Raw genomic sequence first — 21,346 nt, forward strand, 5'->3', positions numbered from 1 at the left:
GGGGTCCTTGGCTAAGAGGAGACTCTGCCTTGGGCCCGCCGGTGTGATAAACTGCACTCCACTATCTGCATTGTCCTTCTGAGTGAGTTTGTTTCCCAGAACGCGTGGCTACAACACAGTCACTACCAAGAGCAGTGCCATGGCAGTGGTGATAGCTGTAATCTTTTTTCCCCTCAACATTTGTAAGCATCCCTAGTGCCCAAATTTTGGTGTTAATACTGTGCTATACCTAAAAAAGGAGCCACAAACCAGAGGCTAGTTAATTCCATGTCCTTCAGCAGGGTAAAATCAGTATAGTCTGTAACACCCTGTTGTTGCTAGGAAGCCAAAGATATTTTTAAAATAGCAGGGGCAGTGCTAAAAGGAAAAAAGGACCAGCTTAACCGTTTGTCAAGTTGTGAGCATTTATAGCAAAAGTCTTTAAGTAAAGCAAGCTGTGCTTATAAAAAGGCCGTGAAGCTCATAAGAAAAGAGTGAATATAAAGAAAATGTACAAAAATATAATTGTAGTGTCAAAGAAGGATGACTATTACCATTACATTTAAATGTATTTACTCAAGTAAGTAGGAAAATGCTTATATGTAACTGTGTAGATACAGATAGATATTTTGTGGGTTTTTGTTAAGTATATTTCTGTTCACAAAGTATAGATATCTGCCATTTTTAGTGTGTGTAAACCACAAATAATTAAGACAACTTAGAAGTTAAATTGTCCTAGAAATAGTAGAAGCTATAACATGAATGGAAAAGCCCCATCAGCATTTGTGGTCTTACATGAAGTGATGTATAAGAAGAATCCTGCAGCTAACTAGCACCTGTTGTCATACACAATTTCCAATTAGAAAGATGATACAACCATTTATTCCAAAATAAATATTTAGTTTACTGTCCTGAAGAAGAAATCTAAATTTTCAAACTCACTCTCCTGTCACTCTGGGAGTGAAACCTCTTGGTGACCCAACTAATTATAAAACAATGCCCATCAGAAAGGCATATAGTTTAAAACATTGAAACTAGGCCAGGTTAATAAAGCATAAAAATATTACAATGAGTCATGTCCTGCCAGAGACTGAAAACAAATAAAAATTGAATGATACCCCAGCTTTTAACTTCTTTAATAAATGAGAATTGATATGAAAAACAGAAGCAAGGATCCTATGGAAGACAGGATAAGCCCCCCTACCCCCACAGGGTGTTCTTGTCCTAATACCCAGAGCCTATGAGTGTTACCTTACATGACAATGGAAATTTTCCATGTGTGATTCAATTAAGGATCTTGAGATGGGGAGGTTATCCTGGGCTGGGTCTAATCTAAGAGAGAGGTTCCTTATAAGAGAGCAGCAGGAGGGAGACACGCCTGGTGGTCCAGAGGTTGGGGTTTTGTGCTTCTACTGCAGGGGGTATGGGTTCAATCCCTAGCTGAGGAAGTAAGACACTGTAAGCTGCACAGTGAGGCAAAAAAAAAAAAGAGAGAGAGAGAGAAAGAAAGCAAAGCAGGAGGTCAGAAGAGAAGATGCTAGCTGTGTTGCTGGCTTTGATATGGAAGAAGGGGACCATGTGCCAAAGGATGTAGGCAGCCACTGGAGGCCAGAAAGACCAAGGAATTGGATTCTCCCCTGGAGCCTCCTGATGGAGAAGGCAATGGCACCCCACTCCAGTACTCTTGCCTGGAAAATCCCATGGATGGAGGAGCCTGGTAGGCTGCAGTCCATGGGGTCACTAAGAGTCGGACATGACTGAGCGACTTCACTTTCACTTTTCACTTTCATGCATTGAAGAAGGAAATGGCAACCCACTCCAGTGTTCTTGCCTGGAGAATCCCAGGGATGGGGGAGCCTGGTGGGCTGCCGTCTATGGGGTCACACAGAGTCAGACACGACTGAAGCGACTTAGCAGCAGCAGTAGCAGCTGGAGCCTCCTGAAGGATCACAGCCCTGGGGGGTTCATTTTAGACCTCTGACTTGCAGAAGCGTAAGATAATAAATCTTGTGTTAAGTCACTAAATGTATGGTAATTTGTTAAAGCAGCAATAGGAAACCAGTATCAGATCCCATTGTTAAAAGGGAAAACTAGGTGATAAAACTATATTCAAACTAGTGGATGGCAGCTTGAATTTAATTCATCTTGAACTTAGCAAGCAGTTCCCGAACCCAACCAAAATTAAGTGATCACCAATCAGCTTAATCTGCATTCCTAGCCTCTTGAGATGATTTTTCTTCTTTCCAGTCTGCTAGAATTACACACACGCATTTAAATTCCAGGATCTTGTAAGGATAAGAATAAAAGTAGGGGCAAGAATGTAAACAAAATTAAATCTATGATATTAATAGCATTGTGCTTAGTTTTATTGTTAAAAAATTAATCAGCTCTCTAATGAATACGGTGTTTTATGTATATATTTTCCTTTTTAAAATATTTAGAGCATTCAAGAAAATTTGAAATGCTAGGGTTGTGATTAAGTTAAATGTTTTAGAGCATTTGATAAAGTTGCAATCAGCGTTTAAATGGTTGATGAGACTTGTTTTGTTCATTTAATATGTATTTGATTTAGTGGCTGTATAAGTTAGTATGTGACCATTTAAAGCAATTGCTCTGAAACTTAAACACAACATCAGAATCACCAGGAGGGCTTATTAGAACACAGCCAATTGTGTTTCTGATTCAGTAGGTCTGGTTGTTGTTTTAGGGGCCCCCAAAATTTGCATTTCTAACAAGCTGCCACATACTGCTTATGCTGTTGGTTTGGGGACCACACTTTGAGAACCGTTGAGGAATATGAGAAATGGAATATTCCCTGCAGTATCAATAAACAAAGGATATCACAGTCATCAGTGATTAAAGCTACCACGGATGGTGAGCTGGTGAGCCCTGAAAAAACTCAGGATGTGAAAACACAAGGTACTGGCCCCAGACAACTGAGGAGCATATCAAAGGAATGATTTCAGTGAACCAGACTCTTACATCTTCCCATACATGGAAAACCACTAAATTCCTTACTTGGGATATCTGGCTTTCTACATTCAGACTATCTGCCCTTTGTTGCAAAACTTCATATAACCTGTCTCCTCCAAGCAGGTCTCTTGGGGTTACTTGAGATGCTGCCTCCTGGGCTTGAAGTCACAAAAGTTCCTGCACAATAAAACATAACTCTCAACTTTTAGGTTGTGAATATTTTTCAAGTCCATAACATTTTTCTAATGTTTGCTCTTTTATGTTTATTGGAATGCTAAATTCATAAGAGTATTATATTGGACTTCCCCGGTGGCTCAGCGGTAAAGAATCTGCCTGCAATTCAGGAGACGTGCAGACACTGGTTTGACCTCTGAGTCAGGAAGATCCCCTGGAGGAGGAAATGGCAACTTACTCCAGCATTCTTGCCTAGAGAATCTCATGGACAGAGGAGCCTGGCAGGCTATATAGTCCATGGGGTTGCAAAGAGTCAGACATGACTGAGTGACTAAACAAAACAAATAAAAATATTTGCTCTTTTTTCTAATGTTTACCCTTTTTATGTTTATAGAAATGCTAAATTCATAAGATTAAGATATTGAACTGTAAAACAAAGTACAAAGAATAGGGACTATTTCTATAGACAATAAGAGTCTCTTGGACATTAAAGAATCTATGAGCAAGGGGGAACATGACAAAGCTTAATAGAAAATGTCACTTCAATCCTTCAGCCACAGAAGCTGCAGGTGAAACAGATTCAGTGATATGAGGGAAGGAGCAACTCCTAAGCTGTTTTCACATTGGAATCACTTGGGAAAACAAAGATATTAGAGATCTTTAAATAGTCAATATTATTTTGTCAATAATATTGCTTTCTGCTTTATGTTTAAAAGCACTATGAATCATAGAGAAGTCACCATTCTTATTTTCCTTCCAGTCTACTAAAAATCTTTTAAAAAAAACACTTTTCACTGGAAACAATGACAAACCTGTAATTTGGGCTGGACTTACAGGCCCCCTAACAGTAATCTGGGCTTTCTGTGTTGTTGTTTAGTTGCTAAATCACGTTTGACTCTTTTGTGACCCCATGGACTGTAGCCTGCCAGGTTCCTCGGGCCATGGGATTCTCCAGGCAAAAATACTGGAGTGGTTTACAATTTCCTCCTCCAGGGGACATTCCTGACCCAGGGATCAAACCTGGGTCTCCTGCTTGGCAGGAGAATTCTTTACTATGGATTCACTGGGCTTTCTATATAGCCCTCCAGAAATTTATTATCCCAGCTTTAAATATTGTAAGAGCTGTGTTATGTGTTACAAATGAAAGGTTGACAAAGTTAAAAATACTCTCTGGCTCTGTAATGACTTTTCATTTTGGTCCCTCTTCATTTCCATTGAACATATAGTTTTGCTTGCCTTCCAATGGATTCCTGCAGCTTTGCAGTCTTAGGAATCTGTCAACAATGGTAGCAAAACAGCTTTTGCAAAATCCAAAGTACCCAAATTTAAAGTTTCTGACACTGATCAATTTGCTCTGGATGTTTAATTAGCTATGAGGATTTAAAATGAATAGTCAACAAGCTCAAATATTTATTCAACTTGATTTTGCCTAAATGTTTTAAAATGGCAACTATTTTCCACCATTGTCTCTTTTCCTGTTGTTTAGAAAAAGGAGGAAGAGCATGACATAGGATTTTAAATGGGAAGATAGTTGAGGAGATAAAATGTTAACATTGATTATTTCTGGATAATGGCAGTATTGGTGGTTCTAACTATTTTAAAAATCTCTTTTAGTATTTTTTTTTAACCAAAAAGAGTATGACTGTAATAACCAGAAAAAAAATACCATTCAAAGAAGGAAATTTCTCCCAAACATGATTTTGAAAGTAATTGAAAATGAAATAGGACTTCCTAGAGTAATGGCTAATTCTTGGCCTTAGTGAAGAAATGTGCAAGGGAGTTATCAAAGACTAATAGCGTTATGTCAAAATGACCCAGTAGCCAACTTGAAGACAGATCACATTGGCCAAATAGGGTACAATTTAAGCACCAATAAGAGTATTAACTGCAATGAATCGAAACCTTCAAGTATTAACATATTAAAATATATGAGTTTATGAAGATAATACAAAACAGAGGAACATTGAGAAGAGCCATAGTAAGATCTATTTTAATTCAATGTAAAAGAGAACTCTCTGTCAGTTTCTATGAATTCTGGTCAGAAAAGTCAGACTGTATAAAAATGGAACAAGATAGCTCCGTATATAAAGAATACCCTGATGCTGGATATTTTCATGCAGGCTAAAGAATGATTTCGAAGGAATGGTGTGGAGGAGGCATGAAAAGGATGGTTGATATAAAATAGCTCATAAAGATCTTTGAAATCTCAAATTTCTATTATTCTTTAATATTTTTCCCTTTGGTATGAAATCAAAACTTGTTTAGAAATTAACTAAAACTCCCACAAAGCCAAAATAAAGCAAAAAAACCCCAAAACAATAAATACTGTAAACAAAGTCTCCTATGGCCGGAGGAAGACCTGATGCAGAGTCCATGTGGGTGGGTAAACAGATACTAAAAACAAACAAACAAACAAAACCCCAAACCCAAATAGTGTGCTAGGCCAGATCTTAAGAGCAAACATGGATATGGATGAGATGGGCAATCACTCAACAATCCTGATATGCTTAGAAAGAGTTGAAGTGAAGTGAAGTCACTCAGTCGTGTCCGACTCTTTGCGACCCCATGGACAGTAACCTACCAGGCTCCGTGGTCCATGGGATTTTCCAGGCAAGAATACTGGAATGGATTGCCAGTTCCTTCTCCAGGGGATCTTCCCAACCCAGGGATCGAACCCGGGTCTCCTGCATTGCAGACAGACGCTTTACCGTCTGAGCCACTAGGGAAGCCCCAGAAAGAGTTGAGTAGTCCCTAAACTACCAGAACGTGGTGGATGCATTGCAAAAGCTGAAGGCAGACAGCGGTTGTATTCTCATAGGGTCGTGCCATGCATTCTTCCCTATGTCCCTATCCTGCCTTGAATTACCGTGTGTCCTAGCATTGACCTAAAAAATATTAACAACCTGAAAGTTGAGAGTTATGTTTTATTTGGTGGGAATTTTTAGGACTTCAAGGCTGGGAGACAGAATCTCAAGGAACCAGGAGAGAACTGCTCCAAGGAGGTGAGGAGCCAGATTATATAGAAGTTTTGTTAGCAAAGGGCAGGTAGTCTGAACATCTGAAGATTGTTGTTAATTAAAGAAAACCAGGTAACCTAACAAGGAATTCAGTTAACTTAATTCAAAAGTTAACCTAACTTAACTTTTCTTTGTGTGGAAAGTTGCAAGAGTCTGGGCTCACTGAAATCATTCCTTTCATAATCATCTCAGGTATCTGGGGCCAGTATCCTGTTCTCACATCCTGAGCTTCCTTCCTCAGGGCTCACCTAGGTAGAGGCCGCCATTCTGATGGCTGCTAGATCACAGGTATTCTCCTTCCTGAGTGCCCTTAGGGCTCACCAACTCACGTTGGAGGGTTGCAGTCACTGATGACTGTGACTTCCTTGTTTACTGATATGGCAATAAATATTCCATTTCTCACCCCTAATTTTCAGTATGTTATCAATGATGTCTCTCTCCAACCAGTTGAATAACTGATTGGCCAACAGTGGGAGGAATTTTGGGCTGTGTATAATGACACCGTTAAGAACCCTGTAATCATTTAAAAATGGGCATTTCCTATTTTTATTTTTTATGGAAACAGGCTAAGGCCCTAGAGGAGCCATAGACTTTATCCCCAGTGTAAACTGGCCAAGGAATAAACTTGCTGACTGAGTCTCCCTCTGGAATGGAGAATATTCCAATGCTCTGATATTCTCTACCCAGGTTATAATTTTAGTTATATCAATATAAGAATGACAAGGAAACAAAATAATGCCTTCAGCACACCTAGATTGGCTCCCCTCAAAGATAGAAGCCCAGGGATGTTGAATGAAATTGCCATATGAAATTTCTTCACGTAGGCTTCTATGATGGTCAGACTATTTTGATGTATATGTTAGTGTCTGGTTTTGAAGACCTCGGAGATAAATGGTTAGGGCATAATGGTATTCATAATGACCTCCTCAAAATGTGCTATAGGAATTTCAGTGTTGGGTCAGTGTAAACTGACTAGGAGACCACGAAGATGGCCAGAATTGAGTCAGAGCTTCTCCTGAGATTGAATTAGACTGTAACTTGATTCAATGAAAAATACAGGAATTTCTCCCGTGTGCCTGTGCTTTAAAAGCACTATGTGATTTACCCTCATACAACTCGTTGGGATACATATTTGTAAATCCATTTTACAACTGAAAAACCTAAGTCTCAGAAGCAATTGGTCCAAACCACAGGGCCAATGTGGTATGAGCTGTGACCTAAAGTCCAACCTTGCTTCAAAGCCCGTACTCTTACACTATGGCAAACTGCCTCTGAACTATATCATATTTCATGTTGTGAACAACTGGCTTTTGTTACTATTTACCCAAGGACATAAAACTGCCATGCTGCTTGGTGGCCTCTGTAAATATTCATGGAGACATCATATTTCCTATTTAGATACAAATGTATCAGTATCCAGTTAGGTACATATTTCCCATTATGTGCCAACATTTTAAAACATTTTACCAAGAAATCTAAATAAGATTACCTTTTTTGGTCCTAAAATCATTACTATAAATATCTTAGGAACAGTATTTCAGCTTTTCAAAACATTCCTGTCAATATGACAATAGTTTAACTCCTACTCTTTTTTTCACATTTCTACTCTTAAGGACTGTGTCTCATCCACAAATTCCTTTGTAACTTCCATTATTTGAACTACCAGAATGACAATGATTTGAAACCCTTCCATGTTGCTGCAGGGCCATATGGATATGTGGTTGTGTAGTGGGTTGAATGTTGTTGTTGTTCAGTTGCTAAGTCATGTCTGACTCTTTGCAGCCCCGTGGACTGTAGTCTGCCAGGCTCCTCTGTCCATGGGATTTTTCCCAGGCAAGAATACTGGAGTGGGTTGCCATTTCCTTCTCCAGAGGATCTTCCCAACCCAGGGATCGAAACTGTGCCTCCTGCATTGGCAGGTGAATTCTTTACCGCTGAGCCACCCCCAAGCCCAATGGGTTGAATGGTGTCCCCCAGATTCATATCTACCAGGAAACTGAGAATGGGGCCGAGTTTGGAAGTAGGGTCTTTGCAAATGTTATTAGTTAAGATGAAGTCATGCTGGGGTAGGCTGGACCCTAAATCCAGTGACAGATGTTTTCCTTAGAAGAGGAGAAGAAACACAGAGATATACTGAGAAGATCAAGGTGGAGTCATAGACTGGAGTGACAAGCTACAAGCCGAGCTACAAGCTGAGGAGTGCCAAAGCTTGCTGAGAGCCTCCAGAAGCTAGCAAGAGGTGAGGGAAGATTCTTCCCTAGAGCCTTCAGGGAGAACATGGCCTTGCTGACATGTGGATGTGGGGCTTCTAGCCTCCAGGACTGGAGAAGGCAATGGCACCCCACTTCAGTACTCTTGCCTGGAAAACCCCATGGATAGAGGAGCCTGGTAGGCTGCAGTCCATGGGGTCACTAAGAGTCAGACACAACTGAAGTGACTTAGCAGCAGCAGCAGCAGGAGCCTCCAGGACTGTGAGAGAATAGATCTGTGTTGTTTCTAAGCCACCAAGTTTGTGGTAATTTGTATGGCAGCCCTAGGAAACTAACACAGTGGTTTATGCTGAGTTTCCTTCCTACTGGTTTTACACTGGCAGAAAACACTTCGGCAATCACTGCCATAAGTAAATTACCTCTATAGGGGACTTAATTAGAGTAGAACAATGTTATATTATTTGGTTTTATATGGTGCTTTTCATACACATGTTTCCTGAAGCTGTTTTACTAATTACTGTGTTAAAGTGAAAATGACTGTGAAGCTATTGTATTATGAACCTTTCAATAGTGGACTCAGAGCATTAGGCATGAACAGCTGTCATTATGGAAGAAACAGAAAGGCTTGAAAGTGGAGTGATAATGTCCCACTGCTGTTGCTAAGTTTCATTCATTTTTAAACTTCCAAAGAATAAGTGATCTGGAGAAGGAAATGGCAACCCACTCCAGTAGTCTTGCCTGGAGAATCCCATGGACAAAGGAGCCTGGTGGGCTACAATCCATGGGGTCACAAAGAGTTGGACACGACTGAGCAACTAACACACACAAGGTGTCCTATCTAAAAAGACAAGCCTGGAGTGAAGGGAAAAATAGAACATCCAACCCTTGATTGACCCTGGTAGAGCATCTGAGAATTAACAAAATCTGAAAATAACACCAAATTTGAAACAAATGTAATGGAATACATATGTATATCTTTTGTAGCTTCTGATATGTTAGGGGTGGAAAAGAATCACTAAGAGAGATTTTTCTAAAGAGGGAAGTGAGCAATGGTCAATTTTCACCAATGGGAGACTGACCCTACAGGGATCCACACTGAACTGAGGATCCACACTGAATCTTCGGGCTGTCTTTCCATGGGTGTAGGATACACGTCCTTACTAGTTTAGCAAACTTCAGAAGAGAAATCATAGCCCATTTGTTGGGGGGGGAAAAAAAGAGTTAACACAGCAGTCCTGAGACGGCTGTCTTTAAAAGGCTTGCTTCCTAGGTTGGTCCTTGGCTGGCACCTGGGAACTTGAACTGTGGTGGGAGGGTTTCCACCATTCCCGGAAACGATAAAGATGGCTCACTCCCTAAATTGTTTGTAAAAGTACTATGGATTACGCTGAACAAAATCCTTTTGGGAGTCTAGAAGCTGGCTTCATGCTAGGCAGATGGTGCCTATGTGACCAGTTCCCAATAAAAGTCTTATGCACTCTGTGTCTAATGGGCTTCCACGGAAAATAGCATTTCTCACATGCAGCCACAGCTCATTGCTGGGGGAATTAAGCATGAACTGTGTGACCCCACCAGGAGAAGACCCTTACAACCTTGTGCCTGGTCTCCCCTGGCCTTTGCCCATGTGCCTTTTCCCTTTGCTTTCTTTCCTTTTTTTGTAACAAATTTTAGCCATGATCATATCCTGAGTCATGTGAATCCTCCTAATGGATCATTGAACCTGGGGTTGGTCTTGGGACCCTGACATACCAGCTCCTCCACAATATCAGTCAACAGCTCCATCTGAGTACTCCCTTTCACTCCCCAGTGGTGCCCTCAGATTATATGATACTCAACTGTGACTTAGCTAAAGAGAATTCACCCATGATATATATATATACATATATTGGCTATGTTGTTGTTGTTCAGTTGCCCAGTCATGTCCGACTCTTTGCAACCTCATGGACTGCAGCACGCCAGGCCTCTCTGTCCCTCACCATCTCCCGAAGTTTGCCTAAGTTCTTGTCCATTGCATCAGTGATGCCATACAGCCATCTCATCCTCTGATGCCCTCTTCCCCTGCCCTCAATCTTTCCAGGCATCAGGGACTTTTCCAATGAGTCAGTTGTATATATACTGGCTGTACCACATGGCATGCAGGGACCTTAGTTCCTTAACCAGGGATTGAACCCATGCCTCTGGAATCTTGACCACTAGACTGTAAGGGAAGTCTCCTGTCCCCCTCACCCACTATATTTTGACAAGTAAACAGGTTTAATTATTGTAATCAAGTAAGAAAAGAGCAATGGGGCTTCCCTTGTGGCTCAGTGATAAAGAATCGGCCTGCAATGCAGGAGCCGCAGGAGATGCAGGTTTGACCCAGGTTGGGAAGATCCTCTGGAGCAGGGCATGGCAAGCCACTCCAGAATTCTTGCCTGCAGCATCCCATGACCAGAGGAGCCTGGCTGGCTACAGTCCAGAGGGTCACAAAGAGTCAGACATGACTGAAGCAACCTAGCATGCATGCAAGAAAAGAGCAGTGCATTTTATTTTGAATGTGTATGTAGGTCTTTTACTTCTTGATCTGGTTTTTCCTTCTTTTGGTGGCTGAGACAGGACCAGCTTGTAAGGGTACATTGTTTTTTAAATTTGTAAGTTTAAAATATGTTTATTTGCTGATATAAAAACGTTGCTGGCTGTCCTTCTGTTCTCCAGTGCATCAAACTTGTTCTTGCCTTAAGCTTTTGTACCAGCAGCTCTTGCTGTCTGAGATGCTTTCCCTATAGCCTTGAATACCTCGCTCTATCTTTTCAGTGAGCACTCCCCTTAACAGTCACCTCCTCAGAGAGGCCTTCCCTGACCACCCAATCTAAAGGAGCCTCCACTCTACCCGCAGATCCCCCTGCTTTGACTTCATCATAGCACTTATTTCAACCCTCTATTGTATTCATGCTTTATTTTTTGTTTACTGAAAGCCTCTTCCCTCTAGAATATAATTTCCACTTGAAAAAGTATTTTGTTTGATTTGATCAGCATTTTATTCTCAGTGCTAAAACAACACCTGGATGAAAAATCAGGCATTTGGTAAATATTTTTGAATAAATGAATAATTAAATCATTTGATTAAATAAGTGACATTTTGGAAATTGCACTTAACAGTTTTCAGGACACTGGCCCAATTTGCTTTATTTTTTTTTTCTGTTGCCACATTCAGTATTTTCCCCATCAGGTTTTTTTCACCAGTGGGCAGTCACTATTTCTTTGTTCCATCAGGCCCCCAAAGCAACCAGACAGGCAGATTAGTGAAGCAACACCGTCAATCAATGTCAGGTGTACGCTTGCCTCAATTCCAAAGGGCCAGCACTATCATTTAAACATCATGCAATCTCTTTGCATCTTACAGAGTTTAACTGCTACAAAAAGTAAGGAGGCAATTGCAGTGGGTTGTACTGTGCATATTGGCAGGGTCGATGCCATTAAGATTCACTTCCTTGCTTCTCCTGTTCAATTACTTCTGTGCAAGGCGGTGGATTTCCCTTGTCTTCTTCAATTTGGATTTATTGAATTTCTGAGTCTCAGCCATATTGTTTGTCAGGTATTTGGGCAGATGAAGCAGTGATGGGGTGCACAAAAGAGTCAGATTTCCATAGTATCTACTCTACCCCCCCCTCCATTTCTGACATCTCCATCACCCATTCCAGCCTCTTATGATATTGCACTACCCTAATTTTCCTTGTACCTTAACAATTTACTCCTGTCCCTCCCTCAGTGTACCTGTCCTTGAGGTTTAGCCTTCTGCAATTCTCCCACAATGAGACGTGTGTGCTTAGCTGCTCAGTCATGTACAACCCTTTGCAACCCCATGAACTGTAGCCCGCCAGGCTCCTCTATCCATGGAGATTCTCCTGGCAAGAATACTGGAGTGGGTTGCCATGCCCTCTTTCAGGGATCTTCCCAACTAAGGGATCAAACCCACGTCTCTTATGTCTCTTGCATTGGCAGATGGGTTCTTTTGAACAGATTGTTTTTCCTAGGATCTGTGTAGAGCTCCTCTAACGAAGGACTTCCAGTGGCAATTGTTGTGTGGTGAGCAAGCACAGAAAAGAACATGTTTACACTCGTCCTCAGCTTTCAACCCATGCTTGGCTATTTGTCTCTTGCTTTGGGGGTCCCGCCCACTTCCCTGATTTCTGGGCCCTGACCTCTTTCTGGCTGCCAATCTGCACTTCTGCACTCCTTCACTCTCTATTGAACACTCATCTGTTTCTCCAACTGTACCTTCTTCCAACCACTAGTTCACATGTGACACTCAGCATCATTCACTTGGTCCTATATAGAGGATCCCCACTGAAACTTCTTTCCTGGTTGTGTCCCTGGCTTCATCCCCTAACCAGCTTATAATATTATTCTGGAACAAAGCATATTTCACTCTGGTGGAAACAGAATTATTAGGCAAATAGAATTCCAAGCAGTGACAGCATATTTAGAAGAAAAACTCTTTTATGTTTGTTTATTCTTTTTGTCCCTTGCATCCAGAAGATGAACACAACACAGCTTAATACTAACACTGTCTCATCTGAAATAACATAACTAAAAGTTTTAAAGATGAGTTATGTCAAATCTCTTCAGCAATTCAAATGAGGTGGATTCTTTAGTACTTACTAGGGTAGCGGCCATAAAAAGCAGGCAATGTCTGCAGGGAGTTGCTTTATGACATATCGTTTTCAGAAAATAATCATTAGTCTTTGATATCAAGTGTGAGATACTTAAACAAAGACATTTGCTCTGTATCTCTCTATCAGGCATGATACAATGGTGAGAGGACTGCATGGGGAGGCAGAGGACCTATGTTTCAGTCCCTAATTATAGGATAGTGATTCAGAGCCTTTTCTCACTCTTCTTTCATCCAGGTAGGGCTGAGCTACTTAGTACTTGCTGATAGAATGTGAGTGGAAGTGATTGTGCTGCTTCCCTGCTAAGGTGGCTTTGAAGTGAGCATCCTGTCCCCAGGCACTCTTCCCTAAAACCTGGCTGGATGTTGACACCCAGGATAACCTTGGAGGCCACATGTTGAAGACAGTAGAGCCATTTACATCCCCAGTCCCTAAATGGTCACATAAATAATCACTCCTTCTGTCTTATCAATCAGGAATATTTGCACTATGTTAAGCTACTGACATTTTGAGATTTTTGTCTTATAGTAGCTAGTATGTCCCTAATAAAGTTGTTTCACTTCTTTATGCCAATCTGTTTGGGTTTTTATAAGGATTAAATGAGTCAGAACAATGCCTTACACATAATAAATGTTCAATAAATGTTAGCTCTCAATATTACTTCCTGCTCTGATGCTAACAGGTTATGGGTCATTGAACATGTCAATTTCCCTGGCCTTCCATTTCTTCAACTGAAAAACATAAGAGTCATGCTTGATGACTAAATTTCCTGGAGTTTGAAATTCTATAATCAGAAGCCTCTTCAAATTGCTAAGAAAAGAAAGAAAACTAACCCAAGGAAAGTGGCCAGAAGATGAGAGAAATTCACTCAGGACATCAGGTAAAAAGGTAAAGAACGAAAACAGAGCCGTCCAAAGGGTGCTGAGAGGGAAAATCACTAGTTAAAGAGAAGCATATTTTCTTTTTAAGATGTATCCATAAATTGTGAAATAAGCTTCCAAGAGAAGATGTACAAACCGGGCTGTATCTGTGAGACTTTCATTCACACCCAAATGAATATCGTCCGTGGTAAGAAAACAAGGGTGTCCTCCCAGAAGTGCAAAGCCTGCAGTAAAAGAGAGAAAAGAAAGGCCTTTTGAAAAAAAAGTATTAAAGTAGCAAACAAAATCATGAGGTCTCAGCACCATCTCAATTGAAAAGTCAAAATCTTTCAATCTCACCAGCCTCTCTAATAGGGAATTCCCAGGGAAAGCAAAACGAGGAACTGAGAGAAGTATATGAGATTTTCTGTACTAGCACTTAACTCTCCTTCAGATTTGTGACCATCTCTCCACCATCTTTTCAGAACTGTGCGATTATGGGCCATTGTTCCTTTCTGGAGGCTATACCTCATTTTTATTCTTAAAATATATAAATGATGTCCACCAGGAAAATGGGAACATCAACTGTAGTATGGGATGTCATGGATGGCAATGGAATACTGCTCAGTAATTAAAAGAAATGAACTATACACACAACATGAATGAATCTCACAAACATGCTGAATGAAAGAAGCTAGACACAAAAGAGTACATAATGTATAATTCCATTCATATGAAGTCCTAGAATGGGTGAAACAAACATAGAGTGGCTGAAATTAAAACACTTGTTGCTTTCAGAGAGGGTGATTGGCTGGGAAAGAGCACTGGTGAACTTTCTGGGGTAACAGAAGTACTTTATACCTTGACAGAGATGGTAAGGTTACATACCAATACATGGGTATATGTATTCTTCAATACTTACTGAATTGCACACACTTAAGATCTGTGCATTTTCCTATATATACATTATACCTTTTTTAAAAAATTGAAAATAAAGTGAGCATTGAAATGGCAGTTTCAGTTCTCTAAAAATCAGCAAGATTGGACTTCTCTGGTGATCCAGTTGTTCAGAATCCATCTGCCAATGCAGAGGACATGATTTCAATCCCTGGTCTGGGAAGATCCCACATGCTGTGAGGCAACTAAGCACATGTGCCACAACTACTGAGCCTGTGTTTTAGAGCCCGTGAGCCACAACTACTTAAGCCCAGGTGCCTAGAGCCTGTGCTCTGCAACAAGAGAAGCCACCACACTGAGCAGCCCGCCCATCACAGCTGGAGGGTAGCCCCCACTTTCTGCCACTAGAGAAGAGCCTTTATGGAGCAATGAAGACCTAGCCCAGCCAAAAATAAATAAAATTTCAAAAGTTAGTGAGATCAAAGATCATTCAACCGTTTTATTTATCCTCCAACCAAGACAGAGCTAAGCACCACTTACATATTACCCTCGCCACTTGTCAACCCTCCATGGAATGTGAGATTACTGCAGACATCTAAGCAGATGAAGCTGGCTCCTTTCCCACCCTCAGAGCACATCCCATTGGTCTGGGAGGATGACGGACAGGGGTCTGCCCCAAGCCATAGCTAAACTCTGTGGGAACAAGGAGAACACTTTTATCACACACCCTGGGGCAAAATTATGGGAAATGATGACATCCAATCAGAACTTCACTCTCTCATCTGAGACAGGTGAGGCTTTCTTAGATATATATACATATACAATGTAAAGGTATAATTACAAGATAGAGACTTGTCTGAGGGAGTTTGCAAATATTACTTTTTCCCTCCTTGGAAACATTACTTTTTTACTTAACTTGTCTTTTGGAAAATATGCAACAGTCGCAATTTTCTGATCCTACCTGTTTCCTGTGAGAAAGAGAGAAATCATTAATTGCATGGTGAATTGGGTGATAAGGAGTGTTAGACCTATGAACGGAAACTCAACCCAAAGTCTCATGAAACAACCCAGTGAGGCCTTAACATGTTTTTTTTTTTTTTTGCATTCCACAGTGAATATTTTTTTTAATTTTAGAAAGAACGTTCAAACTACTGCACAATTGCACTCATCTCACACACTAGCAAAGTAATGCTCAAAATTCTCCAAGCTAGGCTTCAACAGTACAGGAACTGAAAACTTCCAGATGTTCAAGCTGGATTTAGAAAAGGCAGAGGAACCAGAGATCAAATTGCCAGCATCTGTTTGATCATAGAAAAAGCAAGAGAGTTCCAGAAAAACATCTACTTCTGCTTTATTGACTACGCCAAAGCCTTTGAATGTGTTGATCACAACTAACTGTGGAATATTCTTCAAGAGATGGGACTACCAGACCACCTTACCTGCCTCCTGAGAAACCTGTATGCAGATCAAGAAGGAACAGTTAGAACCGGACATGGAACAATGGACTGGTTCCAAATTGGGAAAGGAGTATGTCACGGCTGTATTTTGTCACCTCGCTTATTTAAATTATATGCAGACTATATCATGCAAAATGCCAGGCTGGATGAAGCACAAGCTGGAATCAAGATTGCTGGGAGAAATATCAATAACCTCAGATATACAGATGATCCCACCCTTATGGCAGAAAGCAAAGAGGAACTAAAGAGCCTCTTGATGAGAGTGAAAGAGGAGAGTGAAAAAGCTGGCCTAAAACTCAACATTCAAAAAACAAAGATCATGGCATCTAGTCCCATCACTTCATGGCAAATAGATGGAGAAACAGTGGAAACAGTGACAGACTTTATTTTGGGGGGCTCCAAATTCACTGCAGATGGTGACTGCAGCCATGATATTAAAAGATGCATGCTCCTTGGAAGAAAAGCTATGACCAACCTAGACAGCATATTAAAAAGCAAAAAGCAGAGACATTACTTTGCCGACAAAGGTTCGTCTAGTCAAAGCTATGGTTTTTCTAGCAGTCATGTACGGATGTGAGAGGTGGACCATAAGGAAAGCTGAGTGCCAAAGAATTGACGCTTTTGAACTGTGTTGTGGAGAAGACTTTTGTGAGTCCCTTGGACTGCAAGGAGATCAAACCAGTCAATCCTAAAGGAAATCAGTTCTGAATATTCTCTGGAAGGACTGATGCTGATGCTGAAGCTGAAGCACCCATACTTTGGCCACCTGATGTGAAGAACTGACTCATTGGGAAAGAACCTGATTCTGGGCAAGATTGAAGGCAGGAGGAAAAGGGGACAACAGAGAATGAGATGGCTGGACGGCATCATTGACTCGATGGACATGAGTTTGAGCCATCTCCAGGAGTTGGTAATAGACAGGGAAGCCTGGCGTGCTGCAGTCCATGGGGTCACAAAGAGTCGGACATGACTTGAGTGACTAAACTGACTGACTGACTTCTAGGTATCTCTGTCACATCTCACTCCCATACTCCAAACTAATACCCAGCGGCCTCTTCATCACCTTTGCTGTGTGTCTAATAGACATACCAAACTCAGCACTTCTAAAACTGAACTCCTGATCTTCGTCTCCTTCCTGCCTGATTGGCTCTATCCTGCTCCATCCTGCTGACAGTTGCTCAGATGGAAACCTTGAAGACATCCTTCACACCTCTCTTTAACCCGATACATCAGGAATCTTGTTGACTCTCCCTTCAAAATATTTCCTGAATCTAGCCCTCTTTTCTGGCCCAAATCTGCCATAACCATGGCCCCAGCCTCTATATACTGTACCTACCTGTTGACAGCTTTCACTGCTTCTATCTTATCTCCACCCCTGAAAAGTGAAAGTCTATCAGTCATGTCTGACTCTTTGCAGCCCCATGGACTGTATAGTCCATGGAATTCTCCACCCCTAGTGCCCCGGTTTATTCTCAACAGAGCAGAGAGATCCATTTAAAATGGAAGTTAGGAGCATCCCTTGTGGTCCAGTGGTTAAGACTCCTCACTTCCAATGCAAGAAGCATGGGTCTGATCCCTGTTTGGGTAACTAAGAGCTCATATACTGAACTAAGGCCTCACATGCTGTGTGGCATGGCCAAGAAAATAAATTTTCTTTTTAATTTTTTAATTTAATAAATAAAATGCAAGTTAGACCATGTTCCTCCTCTGTTCAAAACCCTCCAAAGATTCTCCTGTTTACTCAGAGTAAAAGGCAAAGTCCAAATAATAGGATACATATCTCTCCCTCACTTGCAGGCAGTCTTGTCTTTGTTGAGAGCACTGATCACCATCCACCATGATACATCATTCACTTACAATTTATTATGTCTATTGTTTACCGTCCGTGTACCAACTAGAATCTCAGCTCCATGAAGGCAGGGATTTTCCTATCTTTTATTCACCAATATGTTATAACCAATCAGAACCCTTATGGGGCCTTCAGGGACAAGCCTTCCCCTGTATCCTCTGCTTTAGCTCTTCTCTGAAGTACCTAGGTAATGGTATTTGATGCACATTTCCTGAGTTGTTTTGCAGATGTAAAAAAGCCATCCCCTCTCCAACAAAGAGGAGGTGTTAAGTACTTGAAGACCTTGAACACAAAGCCCCAGGCCTCCTGGAGCCTAAAGATTGGTAAAGCTTGTGACATCTCCCTGCTCCCTCACCATCTGCCAGTCAGAGAACCCTGCACAAGCTGATCACAGACCTTGTGACCCCCGCTTGCGCACCTGGCTTTTAAAAATGCTTTGCTGAAACCCTTCCGGGACCTCGGGGCTTTTAGGCCATCATCCACCCTTCTCCTTGCATGGTTCTGCAATAAACCTTTCCCTGTTCCAAACTCTGACCTTTCAGTTTGTTTGGCCTCACTGTGCATTGGGCACACAAACTTGTATTAACAACATCAGTCTCAAGAACCTAGAATAAATATTGGTACATAGTAAGTGGCTTCCCTGGTGGTTCACATAAAGAATCAATGTGCAATGAGGGAGACCTGGGTTCGATCCCTAGTTTGAGAAGATCTCCTGGAAAAGGGAACGGCAACCCACTCCAGTGTTCTTCCTGGAGAATGCCTTGGACAGAGGAGCCTGGCGGGTGGCAAAGAGTTGGACACTACTGAGCTGCTAACATTTTCAGTATTTCTTTCACATAGTAAGTATTCAACACAAACTTGGTGAACAAATGTAGGAAGGATTTTGACTCTGGGGAGAGAAGTCATTTTTCTTACTTGCAAACATCTCCTAATTTTGTTAATGGACTTATCTATTACCTGTTAAGTGAGCTAACAGGATTTTGTGATGATTTTAATTATGAATCACTCTTGAGCACTTAATCTGTTTCTAAACAAGGGAAATCACCTAAACAAATATGAATACTGCATATTCATCAAGAAAGTATTTATTAGGCCCCTACTATGTGCCTGGCATAGGGAAATGCCACTGAGGGTTGGGGGCTGTGGAGGAAGGATTCAAACAGTTTAAGACCTCCTGGCTGGTCTACTTGAAGTCATACTCTTACTTGGACTAGAAGTCATTTTGCTAACAATCCAGGTTTAGCTTGTTGCATTTTCATTTTTTTCTTTGTGCTATAAAGAAGATTCATATCAAATCTGGACTTAGCTGATAGGGGTAGGAAGAAAGGTTACATACAGAAAGTGTTAAGAATTAGCAGTGGAAGCTCTGATGGAAAAATGTAGCCTGCCATATCAGCAAACAAAGGATGCTGTGGCTGTCAAGCCATCAGCCACTACCACTGCCCCAAGTGTGAGCCCTGAGGAAACTCGGGATGAAGACAAAAGGGCTGCCCACTCCCAAGCCCTCAGCCACTGCAGCCACCCCAACAGTGCACCCTGAGGGGACTCGGGATGGGAAAGAACAGGATGCGTGCTCCATCACTTCAATCCCGTCCGACTCTTTGTGACCCCATGGACTGTAGCCCACCAGGCTTCTCTGTCCATGGCAAGAATACTGGAGTGGGTTGCCATGCCCTCCTCCAGGGGATCTTCCCAACCCAGGGATCCAACCTGTGTCTCTTGCATCTCCTGCATTACGGGTGGATTCTTTACCGAATGAGCCACCAGAAAAGCCTAAGAACAGGATACTGGTGCTGGATAGCTAAGATGCATATCAAAGGAATGGTTTCCATGGGCCCAGACTCTTGTATCTTCCAATACATAGAAAAGCACTAAATTCATTAACTTGAGATGTCTGATGTCTTTCATTAATGGTAATCGTTTGATGTTCCAACGACCTGGTTTTGAGTTCAGAATTCCTATGTATCCTGGCTCCTCCCTGACCTCTTCTGAGCAGTCCCTCAGAGCTAACTGAGAGACTGTCTCCCGGGCTTCAGTCCTCAGCAAGTCCACTCAATAAAACATAATTCTCAACTTTCAGTTTGTGGAATGTTTTTCAGTCAACAAAGCCTTCAGCAGTTCTTGAAGGAGATAAAATGGGAAGCCATTGCCTCCAAAAAGGAATTACCTCTGCAATTTTTGGTCACCCATCAGAAAGAAGCCTCAGACCCAGGTCCAAAAGCACAGGTCAAGCATTTGCCAGTTTAGCTGACCTGGATGGCATTAAGTGCTTGAGTGGCGCTAGTGGTAAGCAACATGCTTGCCAATGCAGGAGACACAGGAGACGCAGGTTCAATCCCTGGGTCAGGAAGATGCCCTGGAGGAGGAAATGCCAACCCAGTCCAGTATTCTTGCCTGGGAAATCCCACAGACAGAGGAGCCTGGCAGGTTACAGTCCATGGGGTCACAAATCGTGGGACACAACTGAGCATGACTTAGCATGCAGCACGCTTATGGAAGATGTCAGACATTCTGAGAAGCCACCAGGAGCTGCCATTGCTGAGGAGAGGAGGGCAGAGGGACAGATCTCTATTCTCTCTTCACTCTTCATCCGGAGGGAGTTTAGCTCTTTCACTTCTGCATACATATCAGATATTTTTGAAAAAAGGATTTCATCTGTTAATATCTAAATTTCTGTCTGAGAAAATAAAAGTCCGTCTTACTTTGCTCTTTCTTTTCTTCAGGGATCCCTGCAAGCTTTGGAAGAAGGGGTATCCTGCAAGCTTTGGAAGAAGGGGTATAAACAGAATTCACGTAGGAAATGTGAGGGCTCCAGGGGTTCTTGCTGGTAGAGATAAGGCAACTGTTGCCCTCTCTGAGCTTTACTTTCATACCCATGGCATAGTATCACGGTTTCTATATTACCAGCTTTGCAAAATGACGAATTTGAAAGAGCTTGGAAAGCACTAACTTCTATTTTACCTTGAAAGTCAAATACCAGTGTTAAATAAGGAAAAGAACCACCTCTTAGGATGCCCTGTGCATTTTTCCATCCAATACTGCGGTTACCGGGATTAATAAATGTATCCGTCTGTCTGCTCAATTAATTTGCAATGAAGGAGTATAATCATCAGTAGTCACACAGGAGAATTGTCTGGTTTGCCAGGCTGGCATACACAAAAAGTGAGTGAGGAATGAATGAGCTACAGCTACACACAGCGACATTGATACAGCTCCCAAACATAATGCTGAGCAAAAGAAGCCAGACACAAAAGAGCAGGTATTGAATGACTCCATTT

General features: G+C 41.7%; 1 protein-coding gene across 1 annotated transcript in view; it reads right to left on the bottom strand.

Moving 5' to 3' along the window:
- Positions 1 to 21,346, bottom strand: part of OTC (ornithine transcarbamylase) — a 73,106-nt gene that overhangs the window by 30,308 nt on the left and 21,452 nt on the right. Inside the window, exon 4 of the mRNA XM_052663597.1 lies at positions 14,023 to 14,110. Within this exon, the coding sequence (XP_052519557.1) occupies positions 14,023 to 14,110 (88 nt within the window). The remainder of the gene's footprint in view (positions 1 to 14,022; positions 14,111 to 21,346) is intronic.

This window comes from Budorcas taxicolor, chromosome X, assembly GCF_023091745.1.
Source record: "Budorcas taxicolor isolate Tak-1 chromosome X, Takin1.1, whole genome shotgun sequence".
NCBI classification, from domain to species: Eukaryota; Metazoa; Chordata; class Mammalia; order Artiodactyla; family Bovidae; genus Budorcas; species Budorcas taxicolor.